The following is a 21,774-nucleotide window of genomic DNA, read 5'->3' on the forward strand; positions in this document are numbered from 1 at the left end:
TTCGACACATTTGAAGTAAATTGGAGAACTTGAAGTTCATATGTTTGATTCAATTAGTTTTAGGGTATGATTCTTAGTTTTAATGTTGTTTCGGGCGTTCCGAGGGTTCGAGCAAGTCCATTTTATCATTCCAAACTTGTGGGTATGTTCGGACGGGGCCCTGGGGGCCCCGAGCATCAATTGGAAGAGGCTCGGACTAAGTTGAAAAAATTTGAGCAAGAGCTAAAGCCCCAGCTTCTGTCATAACCGCACCTGCGGTTGGTAAGCCGCAGGTGCGAGCTCACAGGTGCGGGCCTTGACTCGCAGGTGCGTCCAATGGTGGACAGCCCAAAGCCCATAGATGTGGCCTCTTCTTCGCAGAAGTGGTGGGCCTTCTGTAGAAGCGACCCCAGCCGGCCCAGTGAAGTTCCGCAGAAGCGGATCATTTTCCGCAGATGCGAGGGCGTGGGTGTTGCCCATGACCTCAGGTGCGGAAATAATTGAAGGCAGTAGCCTTCATTTAATACGGGCCTTAGACATTTTTGGCTCATTTCACTTCATTGTTTGGCGATTTTTGAGCTTCTTGAGAGGGGGTTTTCACCAAGCTTTTGGAGGTAAGTTATTCCTACTATATGTGAATTAAATACTTGGATTTTTGGTAGATTAAGGAATAGTGAAAATCATGGAATTAGAGTAAAATCTATGTTTTTGATAAAAACAAGATTTAACCACAAAATTTGCTATGGAATGAAGTAAAAATCATATATTATTGATCCTAAGGTTATGGGCAACAACTTTCTTCGAAAATTTCCGTAATCCGGGCACGTGGTCCCGGGAGTGTATTTTAGGAATCTTGTAATATGGGTTGGGTAATCACTCTAATAGTGGGAATATGAACTTTTGAGCCTATCTTGATTAGTTTTTATGTTATTTGGATAGTTTCGGATTGTTCGACACCAAATTGAGGGTTTGGGCTTAAGCTTGGACCGGAAAGTAGAACTTGAAGTGAGGTAAGTCTCTTTTCTAACATTGTAAGAGGGAAATTTCCCCATAGTTGAATTAAATTAATATATAATTATTTGTGGGGGCTACGTATGTACGAAGTGACGAGAGTCCATACGTAGCGACTATTCTTATTATGTACGGGTAAATCTAGGCTTACACCATGCTTTGTGGGTACCATTATCTGAACATATTTTGTTGGCTTGCGTTGAATAGAACTATGTTGAGAATTTCAAAGATTTCAAAGGTTTTAAGTAAAATATTACTTTGAAAATAATTGAGAAGAGTTTCGTTATATTTATACTTAACTGTGTCGCAAGTATATATATTCCGCGAGCGGGGTGACTATTTCCACTACTCTCATGGGAGCGGGTCGTTCGCCTCGGCAGGTTAATAGATGCATCTATGCTTCGCGCCGTTCGACCCTCGGCAGTGCACAATTTATATTTTTATGTTGGATCGGGCCGAACGTCCTCGGTGGAATTTATGTGTGATAATAGAACTGGAAGTCCCTTTTATAATTGGCATAAATTTACTGTTTTAGAGATTATTGTGTTAAATGAAGGAAGTGTCTTGGGTTCTTAAATATGACGGGAGAACTGTTCGGTTATTATTTGTTCTGAGTTTGTTGTAAATTCCGTATATCATGATTATTTAGAATCACACATTATGATATTGTTGGCCCTAGTAAGTATCGAAGTCGACCCCTCGTCACTACTTCATTGAGGTTAGACTAAATAATTATTGGGTACATATTTTATGTACTTACGCTACACTTATGTACTTGATTGTACAGGATATGAGGCAGATGTATCTGGTCACCAGTCCGACGCGTAGACTTGATCCCCAGCTTGAGACTTCACGGTGAGCTGCCCTCTTGAGCCGTTCTGCAGCAACTGGAGTCTCTTCTATATCTTTATTTTCTGTCTATTTCCTTTTAGACATTAGGATAGCATGATTTTGTATATTCTACTCGATTGCCCACACACTTGTGACACCAGGTCTTGGCACACACACTAGTAGACTTATGATTTTTGTTTTGCTTTCATGATTTAAATTCGTATTTATTACTTCCATTTAATTATGCTTAAATTTTAAACTCCTAATTGTCTTTATAAATAAGGAGAAGCTATCACGTACTAATTATTTAAATGGGGATTCACTAGTTGATTAGTGTTGGCTTGCCTAACAATGGTGTTGGGCGCCATCACGGCCTAACATGAAATTTGGATCGTGACAATTTATGAATGAATTTTTACAAAATTCTTAATCTCTTTAAATAAGGCAAAAACCAATCCGGGGTATAATTTTTTGAGGTATAGCGCCTTAGCTTAAGGCGCTATACCCATTTTAATTATTGTTATGTCAGTTAAGCCCAGAAAAATTATTGGTAGACCCACGTAATATATATAGCGGGGTACGTTAAGGCTTTATATATATAGCACCTTAACAAAAGGCGCTATATTTAACTGTGCAAACGGTCGTTAAGGTATAGCACCTTTAGCTAAGGCTTTATATATATTTTGGTCACCAATTTTTTTTTCCACACATTTTAGTTCTTTGAGTCCAAAAGAACCACATTTTGGTTGCGGACTCCAATAACATCTGTGGTAAGATTAAATCCCCTATTACACTTCATGCCAAATTTTCTTGAGATTTTTAGCCGGTAGGTCAAGTTTTTAATCTTTTTTTATATAAACAACATAACTCTTAGTTTATTTTAAAAGTAACAGGCATATTTACCTTTATAGCATATTTAAAATTTGAATATGATATATTAATATTTAGTTACTGTCAAATGTTAATTAATTATTGCTGTTATAATTTTATAATTTCATTTAAACATTGCACCATTATTATTTTTTACCAATTTTCTTTTTGGAAGCTTTAACTTGGGCTAATAAAATCCATAAATTCCAAAATTCAAATTTTTTTAGTTTGTTTTAAGGATAAAAATATATTCACCTTTGGAAGCGGCAATTCCGATTATGTGCCAATAGATAAGTTAGTGATATTTATTTATTTTCCAAATTTGTCATCGCAGCTAGCTGCAAATATATTTGCATCTACCCCTTACTAAAAAAATGGTGAAATTTAAAAATAGCCAGATTTACAAGTGGTAAGTGAAAAATAGCCACAGTTTCAAAAGTAATGGAAATTTAGTCATTTTTCATGTAAAGATAAATCTGAACGAAAACACTATTCAAAATCTGGAAAATAATTCAGCATAGTATACTGGAGTTTCAGTATAATAATATACTTGTCAAGCATAATATGTTGGAAGTTCATACACAGGTGCTCCAATCTCCTGTATATTATGCTGGAACTTTCTGTGTGTTGGAGTTCCAGTATAATATGCTGAAAGTTCATACATAAGTGCACCAATCTTCAGTATATTATGCTGGAACTTTCCGTGTTGCAGCAAAATAGTGGTTATTTTTTAATGATTTTGCAAACGCTGAATATTTTTTAATTACCAGTCCGAAAATTGACTAGCCGATGTTATTTTCACCTAAAAAAAGGTTCGAATTTAGGGGGTCGGATCGGGCCAATGGTTCCAGCACAACATCTACGGTAAGATTGAAATCTCCCATTACAATCCATGACAAATTTTCTTTAAGCAAGTTTTAAATTGGGGAAGAGAAGAGCCCTCCCTTGAATTGCCAAAAACTTGATACTTGGTTTATTAACTAGTAATTCAAATTAAGACCATATATATAAATTAGAATCTTTAATAATATCTTTGCAAAATACGCTGTAGAAAGATTTGACACATTAGCCACTCCACATTGATACAATGCCAACGCTGCCATGGATTAGGCTACATATAGAGCCGTCATTACGAGCTTGGACCGTTGGGTCAGTCCATTCCAACCCGTGATTTAGCAGGCTTGGGCTAAAAATTTTGAGGCTTATTTAAAAACGAGGCTTTTACCCCCGGCCCGAGTAAGGATGAAATTCAAAAATAGCTTGATTTACAAGTGGTCATTCAAAAGTAGCCACAATTTCAAAAGTAATCGAAATTTAGTCACTTTTCATGTAAAGATAAATCTGAACAAAAATACTATTCAAAATCCGAAAAATACTCTGGTATAATATATTGATATACTGGAGTTCTAGCATAAGTATACTGGAACTCTAGTATATTATACTGGAGTTCCAGTATAATATGCTGGACTTCCAACATAATATATTGGAGTTACAGTATAATATATCGGTCTAGCATAATATGCTGGAAGATTATACATAGGTGCTCCAATCTCTGGTATATTATGCTGGAACTTTCCGCGTGTTGGAGTTCTAGCATAATATGCTGGAAGTTCATACACAGGTACACCGATGTCCAGTATATTATGCTAGAACTTTCCGTGTTGCAGCAAAATAGTGACTATTTTTCATTGACTTTGCAAATGCTGGCAATTTTTGAATGGCCAGTCCGAAAATTATCTAGCCCGTGCTATTTTTACCCTGAGTAAGCCTGTGGCCCGTGAGGCTTGACTGAGGTTGGGCTGGGCCGGTCCATGGGCTTAATAAAAATATGTATTTAAAATATACAAAATATAAAAATTATATGACACAAAAAATATCAAGAAGAGTATCCCGAGCTTAAAGTTTATTAAGCTCATCTAGAAGATCAAAGTCTTAAAACTTTAATTAGATTTAAAAATTTAATTATTCTTGATATTTAACTAATTAATATTGCATACTAATTGTAAATGTAGATGAAAGTAAAGATGTTAAGACAACCTTCTTAACTTATTTTAAAACGAAATTCCGTGTTCTGAGGCTTTGAAAACCTCATTTAGAGTCACCTCGATTTGCATGCATAGTCCGGGCGCGTAGCCGGAAAGCTTAAATATGATAATCTATGAAAAATGATAAGTTTTGATTATAGAATGAACTAATTTGACTTTGGTCAATGTTTTGGGTAAACGGACCCGGATCCGTGATTTGATGGTCCTAGAGGGTCCGTAGAAAAACATGGGACTTGGGCGTATGCCCGGAATCGAATATCGAGGTCCCAAGCTCGAGGAATGAATTTTTAAAGGAAATTATTTTCTGGAATTGTTTAAAGAAATTTAAAATGAAATTTGATTAAAACGTGATGGTATCGGGCCCGTATTTTGGTTCCGGCAGCCGGTACATGTCTTATATATGATTTAAGACATTTCTGTGGAATTTGGTGAAAAATGGATGTCATATGACGTGATTCGGACTTAAATTGCAAAATTTATGTTTAAAGAAGTTTTGAGAAAATTTCATTGACCTCGAGAATTAATTTGATGTTCATGATGTTATTTTGATGATTTGATTACACGAGTAAGTCCATATGATGTTTTTGAGTTAGTATGCACCCTTGGTTTGAAATTTCGAGGGCTTGGGTGAGTTTCGGGTAGGTTCGGGATGTTTTAGACTTAAAACTAGAAGTTGCAGGTCTATGAACCCGCCAGTGCGGTCCGCACAAAATGCGTGCGACCGTGGAAGGGGGGCCAGTGCGGTCCACGGTCGGTTTCATGCGGTGCGCGGTGGAGGCCTGTGCGACCGCAGTCCATTTTGTATGGTCCGCACCGGGCACTGGACCGCAGTACCTCAGTAAGGCCTGTACGGCCGCAGTCCATTTTGTGCGGTCCGCACAGGGGGTCTGAGAGGGGTATAAATAAACGAGATTTTCAGTTATTTTGCATTTTTCCAAAACCCCAAAAATATAAGAGGCGATTTTTCAAACAACCTTTCTTCTCCAAATCAATTGTAAGTCGTTTTTAACTAGTTTTCTTCAATCATTAACACCTTTTAACATGATTTCAACTTCAAATCAATTATTTTTATGGAGGAATTGGGTGTTTTGGATAGAACCTAGGTTTTTCAAAAATTAGGGGTTTGGACCTCGATTTGAGGTCCGATTTCAAAACAAATTACATATTTGAGCTCGTGGGGGAATAGGTAATCGGGTTTTGGTTCGAACCTCGGGTTTTGACCACGTGGGCCTGGGGGCAATTTTGACTTTTTAGGTAAAACTTTGGAAAACTCATTTTTCATGCATTCAAATTGATTCATCTAGCGTTTATTGATGTAATTAAGCAACTTGTGGCTAGATACGAGCGAATTGGCGGAGGAATCGAGGGGTAAAGCTATAATTGAAACTTGAGTTATGTTCGAGGCATCGAGGTAAGTGTTCGGTCTAACCTAGCTTGAGGGATTAGGAGTTGAGTCTTATTTTCTACGTGATAATTGTTGAGTATGACGTATAGGCATGGTGACGAGTATCTATACGTTGGTGTCCAGCATGACCGTGAGTCTTTAAATTTTGAAGATCTTGATTTCGTTGTATCTTTCATGCCTTGGTGATGATTTCTAATTGTTGTGGAAAGTTTGTGGAAGGAATTGTAACCTTTGAACATCGAGGAGCATTGACTCAAGTTATATTATGAATTGTGAAAGTATATAAGATGATTGAACCCTTTGGAGCATTGGCTCAAGTTATATTATGAATTGTGAAAGTATATGAGATGATTGAACCCTTTGGAGCATTGACTCAAGTGGTAAAGTGAGTTATGAAATAAAAGTGAAAGAAAGAGAAGGAGTTATTAAATTGTCCCCTTGCCAGGATATTGTTGCTTTGTTGATTATCTCCCTTACCGGGATGTTGAGATTATTGATGTTGTTCCCTTGCCATGACTTAATTGTTTAACTGTTGTTCCCTTGCCGGGATCTATATTACTATTTTGTTTATTCCCTTTCCCCTTTGCTTGTGATTGTTGTTTGGGTGAGGAAGAGTGTTAAAACACGAAGGGTAATGCTGTGCATTGTTTGCTATTGTAAGGAAAGAGTGTAAAGCACGAAGGGTGATGTTGTGCCGTACGATGCACCATTCCGTACCGATTTTCTTTGATTATATGGTGAGGAAAGAGAGTAAAAGCACGAAGGGTGGTGCCGTGCACATCTTTATTATATGATGATTTGGTGAGGACGAAAGTAAAAGCACGAAGGGTGATGCCGTGCAAATTGTTGATTTCTGATTCTTTGTTGCTATTCGAGTTATGTTGTTTCTTTCCTTACTTGATGCTTTCTATTCGGAACTGTTATCTCCCCCACAACATGTTTCCCCTTCCCACATTGACTGATTATTTTCTGTATTTCTTTCCTCGTTGTATACACATTTGAACTGCACAAGTTTATTTGGTAGTCTGGTCCTAGCCTCGTCACTACTTCGCCGAGGTTAGGCTAGACACTTACCAGCACATGGGGTCGGTTGTGCTGATACTACACTCTGCACTGTGTGCAGATCTAGGAGCAGCTTTCGGACAGTGGTTGGAGTGCTTCCTTCAGTCCACCCGGAGACCCAAGGTAGACTGCAGGCGTTTGCAGGCCCTGGCGTCTCCCTCTATCTCTACTTCCTGTTTCATTCTCTCTTATTCAGAAACAGCGTACTGTTATTTCTTCAGACCTTGTATGTAGAAATCTTAGATAGTCTGTCACACTGTGACACCAAGTCTTGGGTATTTGAGGTTTTAAAAGTTGTAATAGACGTAAACTTAAGATATTTAATTGTTGACTTCTGCTAAATTATTTAAAGTTCCGTTGTTACCATGTTATCACCTTGTGTTTGTTAAAATGAAGCAATATGGAAGCATAGCAAGTAGTTAAGGTTTGGCTTGCCCAGTTCTCATTAGTAGACGCCATCACGACCCCCGAGGTTGGGAAATCCGGGTCGTGATAGCGGATTCAAATGTGATTGATGAAAATGATGTGCTGAATATCCCATAAGCGTCATGAACGTTCTCTTGAATAGTTTTGTTGGAGTTTTGACTTTTAGTGAAGGAAATATAGTCTTGTTTTTTACTTTGTGTTTGATATATTGACACAATATAAAAAGTTATTAAGTTTTGTGAAATTTTTCCAATAAGATTTTTTTAACTTTTAAATATCTATCTTTTTTTTTAAAGTTAGAACTTTAAGAAAAAATATAATATTATATTTTAAAAAATGATGGACCAGCCCGTGGGAGGCCGCAACCCTCATAGGGCTGGGGTGGACTAACCGTTATAAGGACCATTAAAATGGTGGGCTAGCCTAGCCTAACCCGTCAATTACTAAAGCTTACGTGGGCTGGAATGAGCTAGCCCGGCCCCACCTATATTGACAGTTCCAGCTACAACTAATGTTATCTTTTCATGGTTGAGGTTCGATAACCTCTTGCAATGTAACTATGTGAGGATAATAGTCGTTTAGCACATTTTTATAGCTTAATATTTGTACTTTCTTTCTTTCCCTCTCTTATTTTGGGTAGATTTTTCTTGCTCCTTGTAATATGAGTTGTGTTTGGCAGAGGAGGATTAGAGTCAAAGTACCTTTTTCTTAACGATAGAAATAATTTTTAATGTGTTCCATTTTCAAAGAGTGCAACCTTTCATTCAAAACCACACCGCATAAGACTTCCTGCTCCCATCAGAGTAACATTGTTTATAGCTAATTTATCTGTCCTTTCTTTTCTGGTAGATTTGAAAATCTGAATAATGAAAACTTACCTTCTTAAATCTTACAAATTGACTAATTGAAAAAAAGTAAAATATGTAAAATTAAAATAATTATTTTTTGGGGAAGTTTATTCTTATTTGGGTCTAGCCAGCCCCAGGTTGGCCCGGGGCCTTCTACCGACTTGGACCGGGGGATTTGCATTTATACTCGTTTTTTTTTGTCACGTTTTAACTTGTGCCCGCTTTACAAAAAAAATTGCAAGTGTACCCGCTTTTTCGCGTAACTTCAGCATACGAGGCTGAAGTAGCAAAGGCAATCAAGCAAAACTTCAGCATTCTAGTAGAGGGGCCTGAAGTAGCAAGTGTGCTGAAGTTTTTGTTTGTAATTGTTGAACTTAAGCATAGTAGCTGAAGTTTTTGTTTGTAATTGCACTAAATAAGCTAAAGTTTTTTTGTCCTGGATTCATTAGTTTTGTCATTAAGCTTTTTCAAAAACTTCAGCAGAAGATGCTCAAGTTATTTAGTACATTTATAAAAACTTCAGCACTAAATAAGCTGAAGTTTTTGTGTCCTGGATAAGCTTTTTCAAAAACTTCAGCAGAGATGCTGAAGTTATTTAGTTCATTTGTAAAAACTTCAGCACTATATAAGCTGAAGTTTTTTAATTTCTAGTAAAGCATCAAACTGAGGACAATAAGAAGATGGTTAATGGTAACTACACTGCATTTATACGACAAAAATGCACTAAAAAATGGGAACTCCGATAAAGAACTGTGACTATACATTTGATAGGTGAGCTCTCGGATTGCTGGGTATAAAGTCATCACAGTACCAACCATTTCGACGAAACTGACAAGAAAGAAAGAGGACAGATGATAAAATTCTTCAACCGGTTCTTTTTCTTCATTAATGTGGGATCACTTGGTGCAGTGACAGTACTAGTGTATATTCAAGATAATTTGGGACGAGAATATGGTTCTGGAATATGTGCTTGTGCTATTATTTAACGATACAAAAACTTCAGCTTATTTGTGCAATATTGGATTCTAATCAGAAAACTTCAAGGGTCCCTAATTTCTATCTCTCTGCTTGGGCTCATTTAAACCTTCTCAGAGGAAACACAAAACGAATGAGGAGAATGAGGACGAGAAAGAGGTTGAAGTTGTTTAAAAATTGGGTACAAGTAACTAAAAAATCACTTTTAACTTGCGGCCGAAATTATTAATATTCGGTAAAGGTAATATATAATAAAATAGAAATATACTTATATACAAAATATATATATTTTTTACTATTATTTTCGAAACGGCTATACGATGTCATTTTCCAAAATTGAACTCTATCCAGCCCCTTGAGTGTATGTGTTTCCTTGTGTCTGGTAGCAACAAAAATATGTTGAATTATTTGGATATGTGCATGTATGTATATGTATAGGTCGATTTTTTTGTTTTGAGAAATGAACAAATATGAGAGTGCATTTTTTTTTGGCAAAAGTGTAGGGTTGGGTGAAATTGAGCAATTTCGGTGAATACACAAATTCCCTAATAACAATGCCATGTTAGGTTCAGCAAACTCTCTTTTTGGCTTTAACTTTCCTCGTTTGGTAATCTTTTTTCTTCTAAGCTTTCTTCAGTTTCTTTTTCATCACTTTCCTTCTTCTCATTCGTTTCAACTAGTTTTGCCTCTACTTTCTTAAACATGGCATCTTCCTTTTCTTTAATCTTTACGTGAAGAAAATTAATTAAACCATTAAGTGAAATCTCAATCTCATCTTCCTTCAATAGTTGCTCCGCCACTTCGGCCGGTGTCACCATCGCAGTTTCTATCAGTTCCTCAATTATTTTGAACAATTTGTTCTCTGTAATGCCCAGGTAATTAGCAGCAAGAAGCCTGAAGCCACAGGGGGTGCAATATGACATATGAATGTGCATGTCCATTCTACCAGGCCTTAACAATGCAGGGTCGAGTTTTTCTATGTGATTTGTTGTGAAAATTATGATTCTTTCATCACCACAGCTCGACCATAATCCATCAATAAAATTCAACAAACCAGATAATGTCACCTGCAATGAACAATAAAATATGGAAATCTAAGTGAATCGGAATACTTTTAAAGTAAGACAAGAAAATACAAGTTAAAATCAAAGAGACTTGCCTTGCTTTCTTGCTGATTAGAACTGTTTGAAGGAGAATCATTTGCTCGATTAGCCAAATTATTTTGCAAATCAATGGTACAGTCAATGTCCTCCACCACCAAGATGGACTTGTTAGCCGTGGCCACAAGCAACCGTCTTAAATCAGAGTTCCTCATCAGCTCAGTCAACTCCAGATCATATATATCAAAGCTCAAATAATTAGCCATGGCGGCGATCAAACTTGATTTTCCAGTCCCTGGAGGGCCATACAGCAAGTACCCTCTTTTCCACGCCTTCCCCACTTTCCTATAATAATCTTTTCTCTTCACAAATCTGTCTAAATCCTTCAAAATTTTGTCTTTCAGTTCTGAGTCCATTGCTAGAGTCTCAAAAGTTGCCGGATGATCAAGATTCATTGACTGCGAGTCATACATGTTTTCATGATCCACAGTGTGAATCTTGATTGCCCTTCTCTCAAGTTTCTGCAGCTTTGCTTCTCTTATAATGTAAGGCAAGTAAGTATTAAGAACAAGGTCCTTGTTTTTCTTGTGAAACGTGAGCTCAAAGGTTCTCACCTCAGATCTTTGAGTGGAATTCAGGTCTCTGGGATTATAAAAGTCTCTAGACTCTACTCGTCTACAGAGCCAAACCCACTTGAATTTCTGCCCATTATAAACATCTGTCACCTCCTCATCGCGTTCCATGGTTAAGTTGATATGTTTCTCCTTCTCAGGCTTGCTGATTTTGACTCGACGGGTGTTGGGTGACAGCTTGTTTCCCAAGTACATTTCGGCTGCTTCATAGATGTCATTGTTGACCAAGCCATCAAATTCATCTATTACCATTGTTAGCTGATTTGAGAACCTGCTGAAGATGTTTTTGAGGCCAAAGAAGAAATATTCATGCAATTCTGGAGGAAGGAATTCATTGACTACTGTTCGAACCACCATAGCTGTTGCAGCAACAGAGCCTATTGTGGATAAAACGGTCTTGGCCAGTACCATTTTCGATTCTGCAGAAGAAGACATGTTCTTTAAGAGGGACTCGTCGTTTTGTGGTTGTGGGTATTCAAGATTTTGCTATTTGCAGTAATAGAGGGTATCAGAAAAGTATAACACCACTTTCTGACTTCTCTGAAAGGAACGGGGTGGGACAGGTGATGCGAGACGGTTTGATTGGATGCTAGAATGCAAGCAATGGCTAAAGGGTAAGTGCTAAATTTATAGTAATAAAAACGTGTAAAGAAAAAGGAGTGGAAAGACTTTTGGAACCAGAATTTTTTTTAAGAAAATGCAGAGTCGAGATGAAGATTCTATTTATCCAGCCACTCACATCAGCACGTCTAGCTTCCTTCCAACTTCTTTAACGGGGAAAGTTTCCATTTCAACTCAAATCAACGATTATAGACATAACTTCCGAGGAAAAGTCAACGTAAGAAAACATGACAGGTGCCTTGGGTAGAAGTAGTCCTCCATTTGTCATATTTCATACACGGTATGGAATTTAAGATGCTAAACTTGACTTAAATATTATATTACCGATAATGAGAAACTGCAGTGCAGTTCAACTGCCTTCTATCAAATCCAGGCACCATCAGGTACCAGATTATATCTGGCCGCAAAGGTAGAGTTGACTACTGCATGCAGAACATGTGTTGCAACATCTAGGAGAATTTCTATCCACCATAAAAACAAACTAATACTCAAAGTATAAATTATTATTGAAAGAGGGATAATAATTAGTATTCCTTGTGGAGTATGCTTATCTTCAACTTCAGATATATATTACAGCATATAAAGCACTATGCCCAGGCACAGAAGAGGCGAATGGAGACCTTCAAGACAACAATATCCAATCGCTCAAGGGAAACGACCATCAAGAGAACTTCATGCAGTCTATGCTGCAGAGGGATTCGTATCCAGCCAATGAAAAGGTTGACGATGAGAGTAGATCATGGATAATTTGTTAAATCTAAAGATTCAGGACAGACAACAACTGTGGATGCAGTGCCATCGTGTGCCAAGTTGCTGCTTAAATACAGAGAAGCCCAGGACAGACTCAGGGTAACTCTATGCATACTTCCCTGTCTCCGAAGACTAATACGTTGGAAAGAAAGAAAAATAATTTGCCGTCAGTTGTAATTATATGAATGTCTAAAAAACAGATGAATGCTTCATCAGCTTATTAAAACTCAACATCTTTGACAAAAGAAGAAATATTTGCATGTGATTCGCGTCATAAATTTCAGGCTCAAGCTACAAAATTCTTTGAACATTCAAGAGCTTAGAGGACCAAGACTAATATATAAGGAAAGAGATGAAGATCATACATATAGGTCTCGAATTTATAAAGCACCTAAACCCATTGCATCTCACTCCATCGAAATAGATTTGTACTGCTGGATGGTAGCAGTTATAGCTTGCTCAACTGGTAGTCTCTCCATGCTTGAAGCGCCATAAAATCCATGAACTCCTTTGGTTCTCTTCAGTACATATGCTGCTTCCTTAGGGCCAGATATAGGGCCTGTAAGTAATGGAAAGATTCTTCAGTAGCGACTAGATAAATCAGAAGGAGAAGAAAAGAATGTGCCGTTGCAATAAAGACTCAAGAACTGATGATACAAAAAGTTGTCAAACATAAAATCTACTTCCAACGATGTTAATCCTACCCAGAACCCTAGATAATTGTAAAATTTGACAACTAGTATTTGTTTGAAAGCTTAGAATTCTATACCAAATTAGACCTCCCGGATTGCCTTGAGAAAGAACACCATTATACCTTTTGAACAACATTAAGATGTCAAGTAAAATGCTGGAATTACAAAATGGTAGTAATAATTCTAGTCTAGTGACTAGCAAATACTTTATGTTAGAAAAGAAATGCTACGGATATTCTACTACAATATATACCAAGCCTTTGAAGAATGATAGGGGAAAAAAAGAGAAAAAGAAAAGAGAGCAGTTTTAGGACTTAGATAAACACAAATGTAAAGAAGTACCAAAAACTTAACCTCAAGTATACCTCCAAGAACAAAAAATGTCTACTAGCACAAACATAAGATAGCCAGAAATATGTGCATAGGAAATATTTTAGGGTTCCTGGATTTGCCTTAGAATCTTTTAGTTACTTTAGGGTTCCTGGATTTACCTCCATGGCAGAGCACAATAGCATCAGGATTTATCCTATGAGTAGCATCCGCAATAGCTTGGACACAGGTTACACTTTCCTCCAATGAGACAGCTGTTTTTGCACCAATTGAACCAGATGTTGTGAGCCCCATATGGGCCACTATGATGTCAGCACCAGCTTCTGCCATAGCAACGGCTTCATCCGGGCAGAAAGCATATGGGGTTGTCAAAAGGCCCATCCTGTGAGCTGTTGCAATCATCTCAACCTCCAAGCTGAATAAATAGTAAGGAATCATGATATTGTTACAATTTGAAGGAAGGGCATAAGCTAAGTCTGACTAAAACATATCTACTGAGACATACCCATAACCCATTCCAGTCTCTTCCAAATTTTGTCTGAAGTTACCGTCAAATAGACCAACAGTTGGAAAGTTTTGCACCCCACAGAACCCAACAGATTCCAACTGCTTCAGGAAGTTATCCATCCTGCGGAAAGGATCAGTAGCACAAACTCCAGCCAGAACTGGCACTTCCTTAACCACCTGAAGATTTCAACATTGATAGAAACTAAGCCACCATTCTGGAAGGTAAGAATATATCTGAGGAAGGAGAAAGAAACCTCAATCATGGTTATTATTTGCAAGAAAAATAATAAGAAAAGATATATATACATGATGAACAATTATGTTATCTGCTGTAATCCACCTTTGCAATTATAAAGAATGTAAAAAAAAAATTAGTTCGATGCCTGGACTGGTGAGGTTTTCTTTTATCCTATGAGAAATGCAGCAAGTAAAGGTCACAATTAATAGATACCCAGCCAGAAAAGCGGTTCTGTAGGGTTAGTCATTCTTCTACACAATAAAAGTAAACCTCGGATATTCCAAAGATGTAAGTGGACATCTCAACTACATAGCTTTTGATCTAATTCAGTAAGTGTTAGCAGTCCAACTGTGTAATTAGATTATGACTAAGGTCGGACTGAAACTGACAATACAGAAACTGTTGAAAGCACAAAATTGGATTGAAGTATGAACCAATTCTATCTACATTCTTTTTCATCTCTAACCAACCACCAGAGTGATGTGTCCAAGCTTACTGCAAATTTGGCAGGGATTTCCTGAGAGCAATCTTTTTGAGAAAACACAGAGATTTCTAATCCAAGAAAGAGGTACTGACAAGAAACATAGATATGACATGGATCAGCTTTAATGTGTCTGATTATGGGTGTCAACTGGAAGTTAATTTTTTAGACTGTGTTGAGAGCAGGGCTGTCTTGGTATAGTGATCTTCAGTCTTCACTCGTAGTTAGTGCTTTGCTCATGTTGAGTCACGTGGAGGGTTTTATCAATTTGTTAAGCCTTTGAATCAAACATGAACTTGCTAGACAGCAGGTTGTATTTAACTTGAACAGTAAATTCATGTTCAAATCCAATGTGAGCTAAAATTAAACAATAGAAGATTGATGAAGCTGAGCCTAAAAGCCTATAAGGTTTTCAGAAGAATTAAAGAAGTAGACAATAATTAGGACTTACAGGCAATACTTCATTGGCCATCTCAAGTACAATGGCATTTGCATCAGCAAAAGGCAATAGACCAGCTAAGGATCCCCTTCCTGCCATCCTAAAGCGCCCCGAGTTGTACAAGACAATCAAATCTACACCACCAACTTCCTCAAACTTCGCAGAAATACCTGTACCCGCACCAGCCCCAATAATGGGTTTGCCCTTACTTATTTGATCTTTCAACTTCTGCAGTACCGCAATTCTTTTCTGCAAAGTTTCTGCTCAAGGAAGATTAGGCTTTCATCAAATCCTCACCCAAATTAAAAGAAGAAAAGAAAAAGCATTGACTCAGATCTGTGAGATTCATTTCCCCGTTGATGAGTCAGCATATTCCATTTCAAAGACATTCACATAATTGTATTAGAGAGATGATTATGATGACCTATGTTGCGCGGGCTCCTCAAGATGCTGCCATACCCGTGTCGGATCCTCCAAAAATACTATGTTGCGCGGGCTCCTCAAGATGCTGCCATACCCGTGTCTGATCCTCCAAAAATACACTATTTTTGGAGGATCCGACACGCATCTAACAACATTTTTGGAGAGTTCGAGCAACATAGATGATGACAACGAAGGAAAAGAATCCATTATATGGCATTTCAAGCCAGCGCATAACCAGTAAACTATGATAGGTGATAAAGAAAATGGACCTTGGACTAAACTCAACCCCAAAAGCAAGCTCAAGAGGTGAGGATTGCCCGAGCGATATAAAGAGAATATACATCCCTTCACCAACCAATGTGGGATGCTTCTATACCCCCTCACACGCCTAGGACTAGACATCTGGAACGTGGACAATATAATATTGGGATCCAACATCAGGAAACCAAGAAGTGGAATCAGTCTTGCTTTACTACCAATACCATGATAAGAAAATGGACCTTTGGCCTAACTCTACCACAAAAGCTAGCTCAAGAGGCGAGGATTGCCCAAACCATATAAAGAGACCACCCATCCCTTCACCAACCGATGTGGACTCTTCAACAGTAAGCAAATAATTCTTGAGACAAAAATCAATCATATTTCAGGCTAACAAAAGTATAAAGCATACTCTCTAGTTATCTTTCACTTTATTGGTTTCTGTGGCAAGCTAAGGTTGACATAAGTGCCAAGTTATTCCACTTATCATCTTAAATCCAAATTCGGGTCAAGGATAGGAGTGCGTGAGCTTTGGAAAAGACAAGACGAAATGTCTTTTTCTTAATCCTAGAAAATAATGCGAACAACCCAACGCTTCTGTGGGAACTGGTAAATAAATTAATAGAAAGAAACCTGGATTCACAAGCAGTAATCAGTTAGTGGAAGCTGTTCAGTAATTTTCAAGCAGCTCTATTTGCCATGACATTGTGATGGAAACTATCAGCCTTGATATTTAGGAAGAATCATCACCTGGTTTTGCATTTGGAAAGTCGTTGAGGTTAGAAAATGCTTTTCCATTGTGTGGGGAATATTTCTGAAGAACAGCATTATCTTTCTGATTGTCTTGTATAGATTCAGACTCGGCTGGCTGATATTGAACATGTCTAGATTTGGAAGATATTTCCAAGAACGAATCAACTAAAGCATTTGCAAACTCCACATCATTGATATGGTAAGGAAAGATCTTAACCTATCAATGAACAAATATTTCAATGATCTGAGTTGAGTTTAGCAGTGGAATGTAACATCATAAGAATCCTCTTCCTTATAAATAATTGTGGTACCTGACAGTGTTCCCTATTTTTAAGAAGCACCTGTAGCTCATGCGTAAGACAACTAGTTGCCTCAGGATTATAAAAGGCTTTCCCTGGTGCATCCAATGCAGAGACACCTTTCTCTGGCAAGCAAACACATACACTTGATGATGCCTTGCCCAACTTTTCTGCTATAAATGCAGCAAATTTCTTATTTTCACCTACTGTAGTACGCATTAGGGAAACCTGGAAAATAAGCATTCTGTTAAATATTTTCAAGCGGCACACCTCAAATATTTTTTTTGATAGTTTATCAGATTTAAACCCATATGATTAATTGTGCAGTCTAGACACAATACAATAAATTTTCAAGAGTCTGGCAGAATGTCTCTTGATGGCAACAAAAGCATGACGTCCTGAGATACTTTTAGAATGTTTAGCGGCCTACTTGTTCTAAGTTGTGCAAGATGATATCAAACAACACTAATTTGTTGCACAATGCATAACTGTCAAACTGTGAATGGTTGGTGTTCCAACATTAACTTTTTAGATAATGCTACTGTTCAATATCTTAAGGAATTCTTTTACAGACAAACAATGAGCAAAACAAAAGATGAATCACCTGCTCATTATGTTCATGAATCTTCCTTTGCTGAAAGTCGGGAGGTATGGTAGTTTTGGGACCAAAATTCACCATATCCAAAGCTCCCACACTCAGAACCAAAGGAATCTTCTTCTCTATTATTGCATCAAATCGGGAACTATCACATGCCATAACACCTCCAACTATGTAATCTGCAACCTCAGTTGTCGTAATATCCAATACACCCTAAAATAAGATAACAACAAATGGATATTAATCGTGTTCCAGAAAGAGATTATATAATACTTCCGTAATTTTTTGCAGAGACATTAGTAACAGGTTTGGCAAGCCATTTCAGCGAACAAACTGCAAGTCTCTACCTTCTTCGAAAAGAATTACCTTGGTTCTACCCCTAGTTTGAAATGATCAATTGCAATGAACTAATGAGGCCGCACTTTTATATCATCTAAGACAATGCACAAGGCAAATGAGTGATATTTTCCTTCGTGATTGACTGTAATCCTAATAAAAGTTTAGAGACCAATAAATCCTACTTTTCATACTCTTTCCTTATAGTTCCTAATTGCTATAGCATTATAATATATTCAAATAGCACTCTTTCTCAGTTAATTATGAATAAGATGTATGACCAATTGAATAAATGTTAACCATTCAAAGAAATATATGACCGCACAAGAGAATGAATAACCAAAAATGCTTAGCTTCTCATTATTGTTACCATTAGTATGATCATTGCTCTTACTTATATAATTATTTTTTATTATGATTAATTCAGATGGTATTTTTACATTATAAGATGTCCAATGGTCCAATAGTGGAATAAGGGTTTGAAACAAAATATTACTTATATGATATTAATAGAATTTAGTACTTTTTAGGATTGTTAGGTAAAAAGGGATTTATTTGTCCGCATAAGTTTCAATTTTAGGATTTAAGAGTTCATTATAAGGGAAAATAGGAAATATCAATACCCTTCCCTACTTATATACCACTGAAACCATGAGTGGTGATAGAGAAACAGGATTACCTGTATAAAACCTCCTCTAACAAGATCCTCCATGGCCCTGCCCCCCACACCCGTGGCATGGAAAACCAAAGTTTCATATCCTTCTTTGACTAATCTTTCTTTGACAGCATTAACACAAGGAGTTGTAACCCCAAACATAGTTACACCAACTGTAAACTTTTCATTACCGATGCTACACTCTTTTGATCTTTCAAGACTTCCAATCACCATTCCAGCAAATGCTGCACCCCCATTAGACAGAACAACCTTACTAACATTGTTAATCCCACAAATATCTACAACAGAAGGGAACAATACCAAATCTGATGTTCCAATATAAGATTCAGTTTGACCACTGGCAACCGTCGATATTATAACTTTTGGGATCCCAATTGGAATCGATCGGAAGGCAGATGACAGTAAAGATGTTCCTCCACTACCCCCAAGGCCAATAACTCCAGCAAGAATCTGGTCATTATGAGCTTTCCTTAGGAAACTTTCAAGAGCTTTAGTCATGATTGCAATAGCTTGGCCTCTATCATCTGGAAGCTGGACCACAGATTCTCCGCCTGGCACATAGCATGACAGCACATCCTTCCTTGGTACAAAATGAAAATCAGCACAACTATCCGTCTCCTTCGGGCTGGTTGAAACATCAACTACTGTCACTCCTACCTATACAGTACCATGTATAAGCATAAGGTTAATTTTGGTCAAGGGAAGTCAAAACGTGGGACAACAAAATATTCCACTAATAAAAATAACCCAATGCATACTTTTGCACATCACAGTTTCTAGGTTACTTTTATGAACTATAAGGGTTTAATTTTATATACTAACAGTGTAAAGAATTTTTGCACCTCAAGTTCTGAAAAGAGAAGTACATGTAACTGTCTATAGTAAGTGTGGATTGGTAACTTAAGAAAGGATAATTATTGTGCTAAAACAGGTTAAACTACACTGACACATGTAGAAATTATTTTCACACTCATCAGCTGTGTAACTTGAAGAATTTGGATTATATCCAGTGAGAGCGTAAAGATTCCTTTACACTATCAGCTTGTTTGGATGGTTGTTACATATTGTATTGTATCGTATTGTTACTTTAACTACAATATTTGTTTTAATTGTTACTTAAATTTTACTTTATCGTATCGTTAAATCTGTCATCATGTAACGACGAAAAGTGCCACTTTATGTAACGACCGATTCGGTGTGGTCGCGTCGTTTCCTTATCTTTTTTTCTCACCTTACCCTTTATTATTATTAAATAATCCTTTACCCTACCTTTTTATATAATAATTCTACCCCGTACCATAATTTTTCTTTGTAATACTGCAAGTTTATTCTTCATATTACTGGTACGTGACATCATGAAATAACGGCAAAAGATACAATTTATCCAAACATTGTATTCAACAAATGATACATTACAATATAATACAATCCGATATGATACATTATGAAACGACATGTAACAACTATCCAAACAAGTTGTTAAGGTGTGATAGCAAGTTAGTTACCATTCTTAACATATTATCATTTAATACTTATCAAGAGATCTAGCCATAGTTATCAGGAGATTTTGTCTGTGTAAATATTTTTATACATACACAGACACAAACTTACCCTTAATCTCAAGGCGGCAACGCCGAAGGATCTTAAACATCTCATTTATCAGATACGCTTGATAATTTAGTAGTAGTCTAGTAGATACGAAGGTACGAATTCAATTACATGACAAAAGTTTACTAGCAAATAGCATTTTGAAATAACATTCAATAAGGCAACGAACCTTGAAAGAAGAGTTAATGGAGAAGCATTTAAGACTGGATCGAACTGATTCGGCAAGGAAACGGAGCTCGTCGAGCTTAGTATCAGCTGTTCCAACACAGTAAACTTGTAGAGAATTTCTCTCTGTAGTTACCATTTTCTTCAATCAGTTGCTATAATTCGAGTTAAAATTTGAGATTTTAAAGTCAATTTCAGCAATTTATCTCTCTGAGTATGGTGAAAGAGCAGATTCGGGAGTTGTTAACTTTCGATGATGAAAGATCATCTGGCAGCAGCTGGGAGTGCTGAGTGTTGTTGTTGAGGGGTAAATTTGGAAATTTAAAGCAAGATACACAAATCTTTTGAAGATCTATTTTGTACCCATATGTTCTTAAAATAACAATATAACGCCCAAACAAATGGGAGTATAACGTTTGGGCAATATTTGAGTTGAATTTGAAGAAGAAAAAACTTTTTTAAGTTGAGATAGAACAAAAATTGTGAAAGTTGTGTGTTTGGACATTTACTTTACGTGAAAATAAAAAATCCGTGCACAAAAATTGAAGATTCGAAATACTTCACTTCAAATATATTTTCAAACTATTACTTCAGGTATTCACTCAACATCTAAAATTTTATAATCAAATTCCAACTTCGCAAATAATAACTTCAATATTTTAAATTTGTTTCTTCTATAATCAAATTTCAACTTCAAAATAATTTGTATTGAACTAAAAGTTATCTCTATTTTTATTTTGCCTCGACTAAAATGGAAGTTACTTCTACTTTAGAACTAATCACACTTAAATTAATACTCCCTTTATTTCAAAAAAAAAAAAAATGAATATCTTACTATTTGAGAGTCAAATAAGATTTTCTTTGATCATATTTTATGCAAAAAGTTTTAAAATATTTTAAATTGTTAACTATTGTGACTTATGGTACTTATTATGCAGTTTTTAAATGTGTAACATTTATTTCAAAAATATTTAAAGAATTTTTATGTCCAAGTTCACATCGAAAATAAGTCAATCCGAAAAGGTTCAAACAAATTGAACGGAGAAAGTATGAAACAGAGCAACAATAGGTTTTGAAATTATTGTATAATTCAACGTACTTGTGCAAACAAACTCAGCTTCTTTCTCGTTTCACCTAGGGGTGGAGCTAGAGCTTTGGACGCGGGTTCGACGGAACCAGTAGCTTTGGTCCAAACTATATATTTATCTTCAAAAATTTATTGAATATGTACAAATTATTAATTATTTTCGAAGAAATAGAATGCTCCGCCTCTAGTTTCACCCAGTGTTTTAAAAGGCAGGGGCATGAGGCGGGGCGTTTTACTTGATACAGGGCGAGGCGTAAGCCTCGAGACATGAGGCGTAAGTCTTACGGATCTTTAAATTTTTTAATTTATAAATTAATAATATAATATTA

General features: G+C 36.7%; 2 protein-coding genes across 3 annotated transcripts; both read right to left on the reverse strand.

Annotated features, from left to right (window-relative positions):
• Positions 1-10,019: 10,019 nt before the first annotated feature.
• LOC107778321 (AAA-ATPase At3g50940-like) lies at positions 10,020-11,761 on the reverse strand. The gene is made up of 2 exons (XM_075249511.1): positions 10,612-11,761; positions 10,020-10,519 (listed from the first exon to the last, which is right to left on the reverse strand). Exons 1-2 carry the CDS (start codon positions 11,617-11,619, stop codon positions 10,043-10,045), a joined length of 1,485 nt encoding a protein of 494 aa, XP_075105612.1. The 5' UTR covers positions 11,620-11,761; the 3' UTR covers positions 10,020-10,042.
• Positions 11,762-12,290: 529 nt separating this feature from the next.
• Positions 12,291-20,667, reverse strand: LOC107778320 (toMV susceptible protein tm-1(GCR26)-like). Of its 2 annotated transcripts, XM_016598556.2 has the most exons (10): positions 20,363-20,653; positions 18,589-19,242; positions 17,580-17,786; positions 16,988-17,203; positions 16,674-16,893; positions 15,255-15,502; positions 14,083-14,261; positions 13,739-13,992; positions 12,921-13,114; positions 12,291-12,687 (listed from the first exon to the last, which is right to left on the reverse strand). In XM_016598556.2, the coding sequence occupies exons 1-9, from the start codon at positions 20,495-20,497 to the stop codon at positions 12,963-12,965; spliced, it is 2,265 nt and encodes a 754-aa protein (XP_016454042.2). In that variant the 5' UTR covers positions 20,498-20,653; the 3' UTR covers positions 12,291-12,687; positions 12,921-12,962. The 2 variants fall into 2 exon arrangements, with proteins under 2 accessions (XP_016454042.2, XP_016454041.2); XM_016598555.2 differs by lacking the exon at positions 12,291-12,687 and having other exon boundaries at positions 12,738-13,114; positions 20,363-20,667.
• Positions 20,668-21,774: the final 1,107 nt, after the last annotated feature.

Source organism: Nicotiana tabacum, chromosome 3 (assembly GCF_000715075.1).
Source record: "Nicotiana tabacum cultivar K326 chromosome 3, ASM71507v2, whole genome shotgun sequence".
Classification (NCBI taxonomy): Eukaryota; Viridiplantae; Streptophyta; class Magnoliopsida; order Solanales; family Solanaceae; genus Nicotiana; species Nicotiana tabacum.

Coding starts and splice junctions, on each gene's coding strand:
- LOC107778321 (XM_075249511.1), bottom strand. CDS start 11,619: ATGTCTTCTTCTGCAGAATCGAAAATGGTACTGGCCAAGACCGTTTTA. Junction 10,520..10,611: donor CTAATCAGCAAGAAAGCAAG/GCAAGTCTCTTT, acceptor TGTTCATTGCAG/GTGACATTATCTGGTTTGTT.
- LOC107778320 (XM_016598556.2), bottom strand. CDS start 20,497: ATGGTAACTACAGAGAGAAATTCTCTACAAGTTTACTGTGTTGGAACA. Junction 13,993..14,082: donor GAGACTGGAATGGGTTATGG/GTATGTCTCAGT, acceptor CTATTTATTCAG/CTTGGAGGTTGAGATGATTG. Junction 13,115..13,738: donor TATTGTGCTCTGCCATGGAG/GTAAATCCAGGA, acceptor CATTACTTACAG/GCCCTATATCTGGCCCTAAG.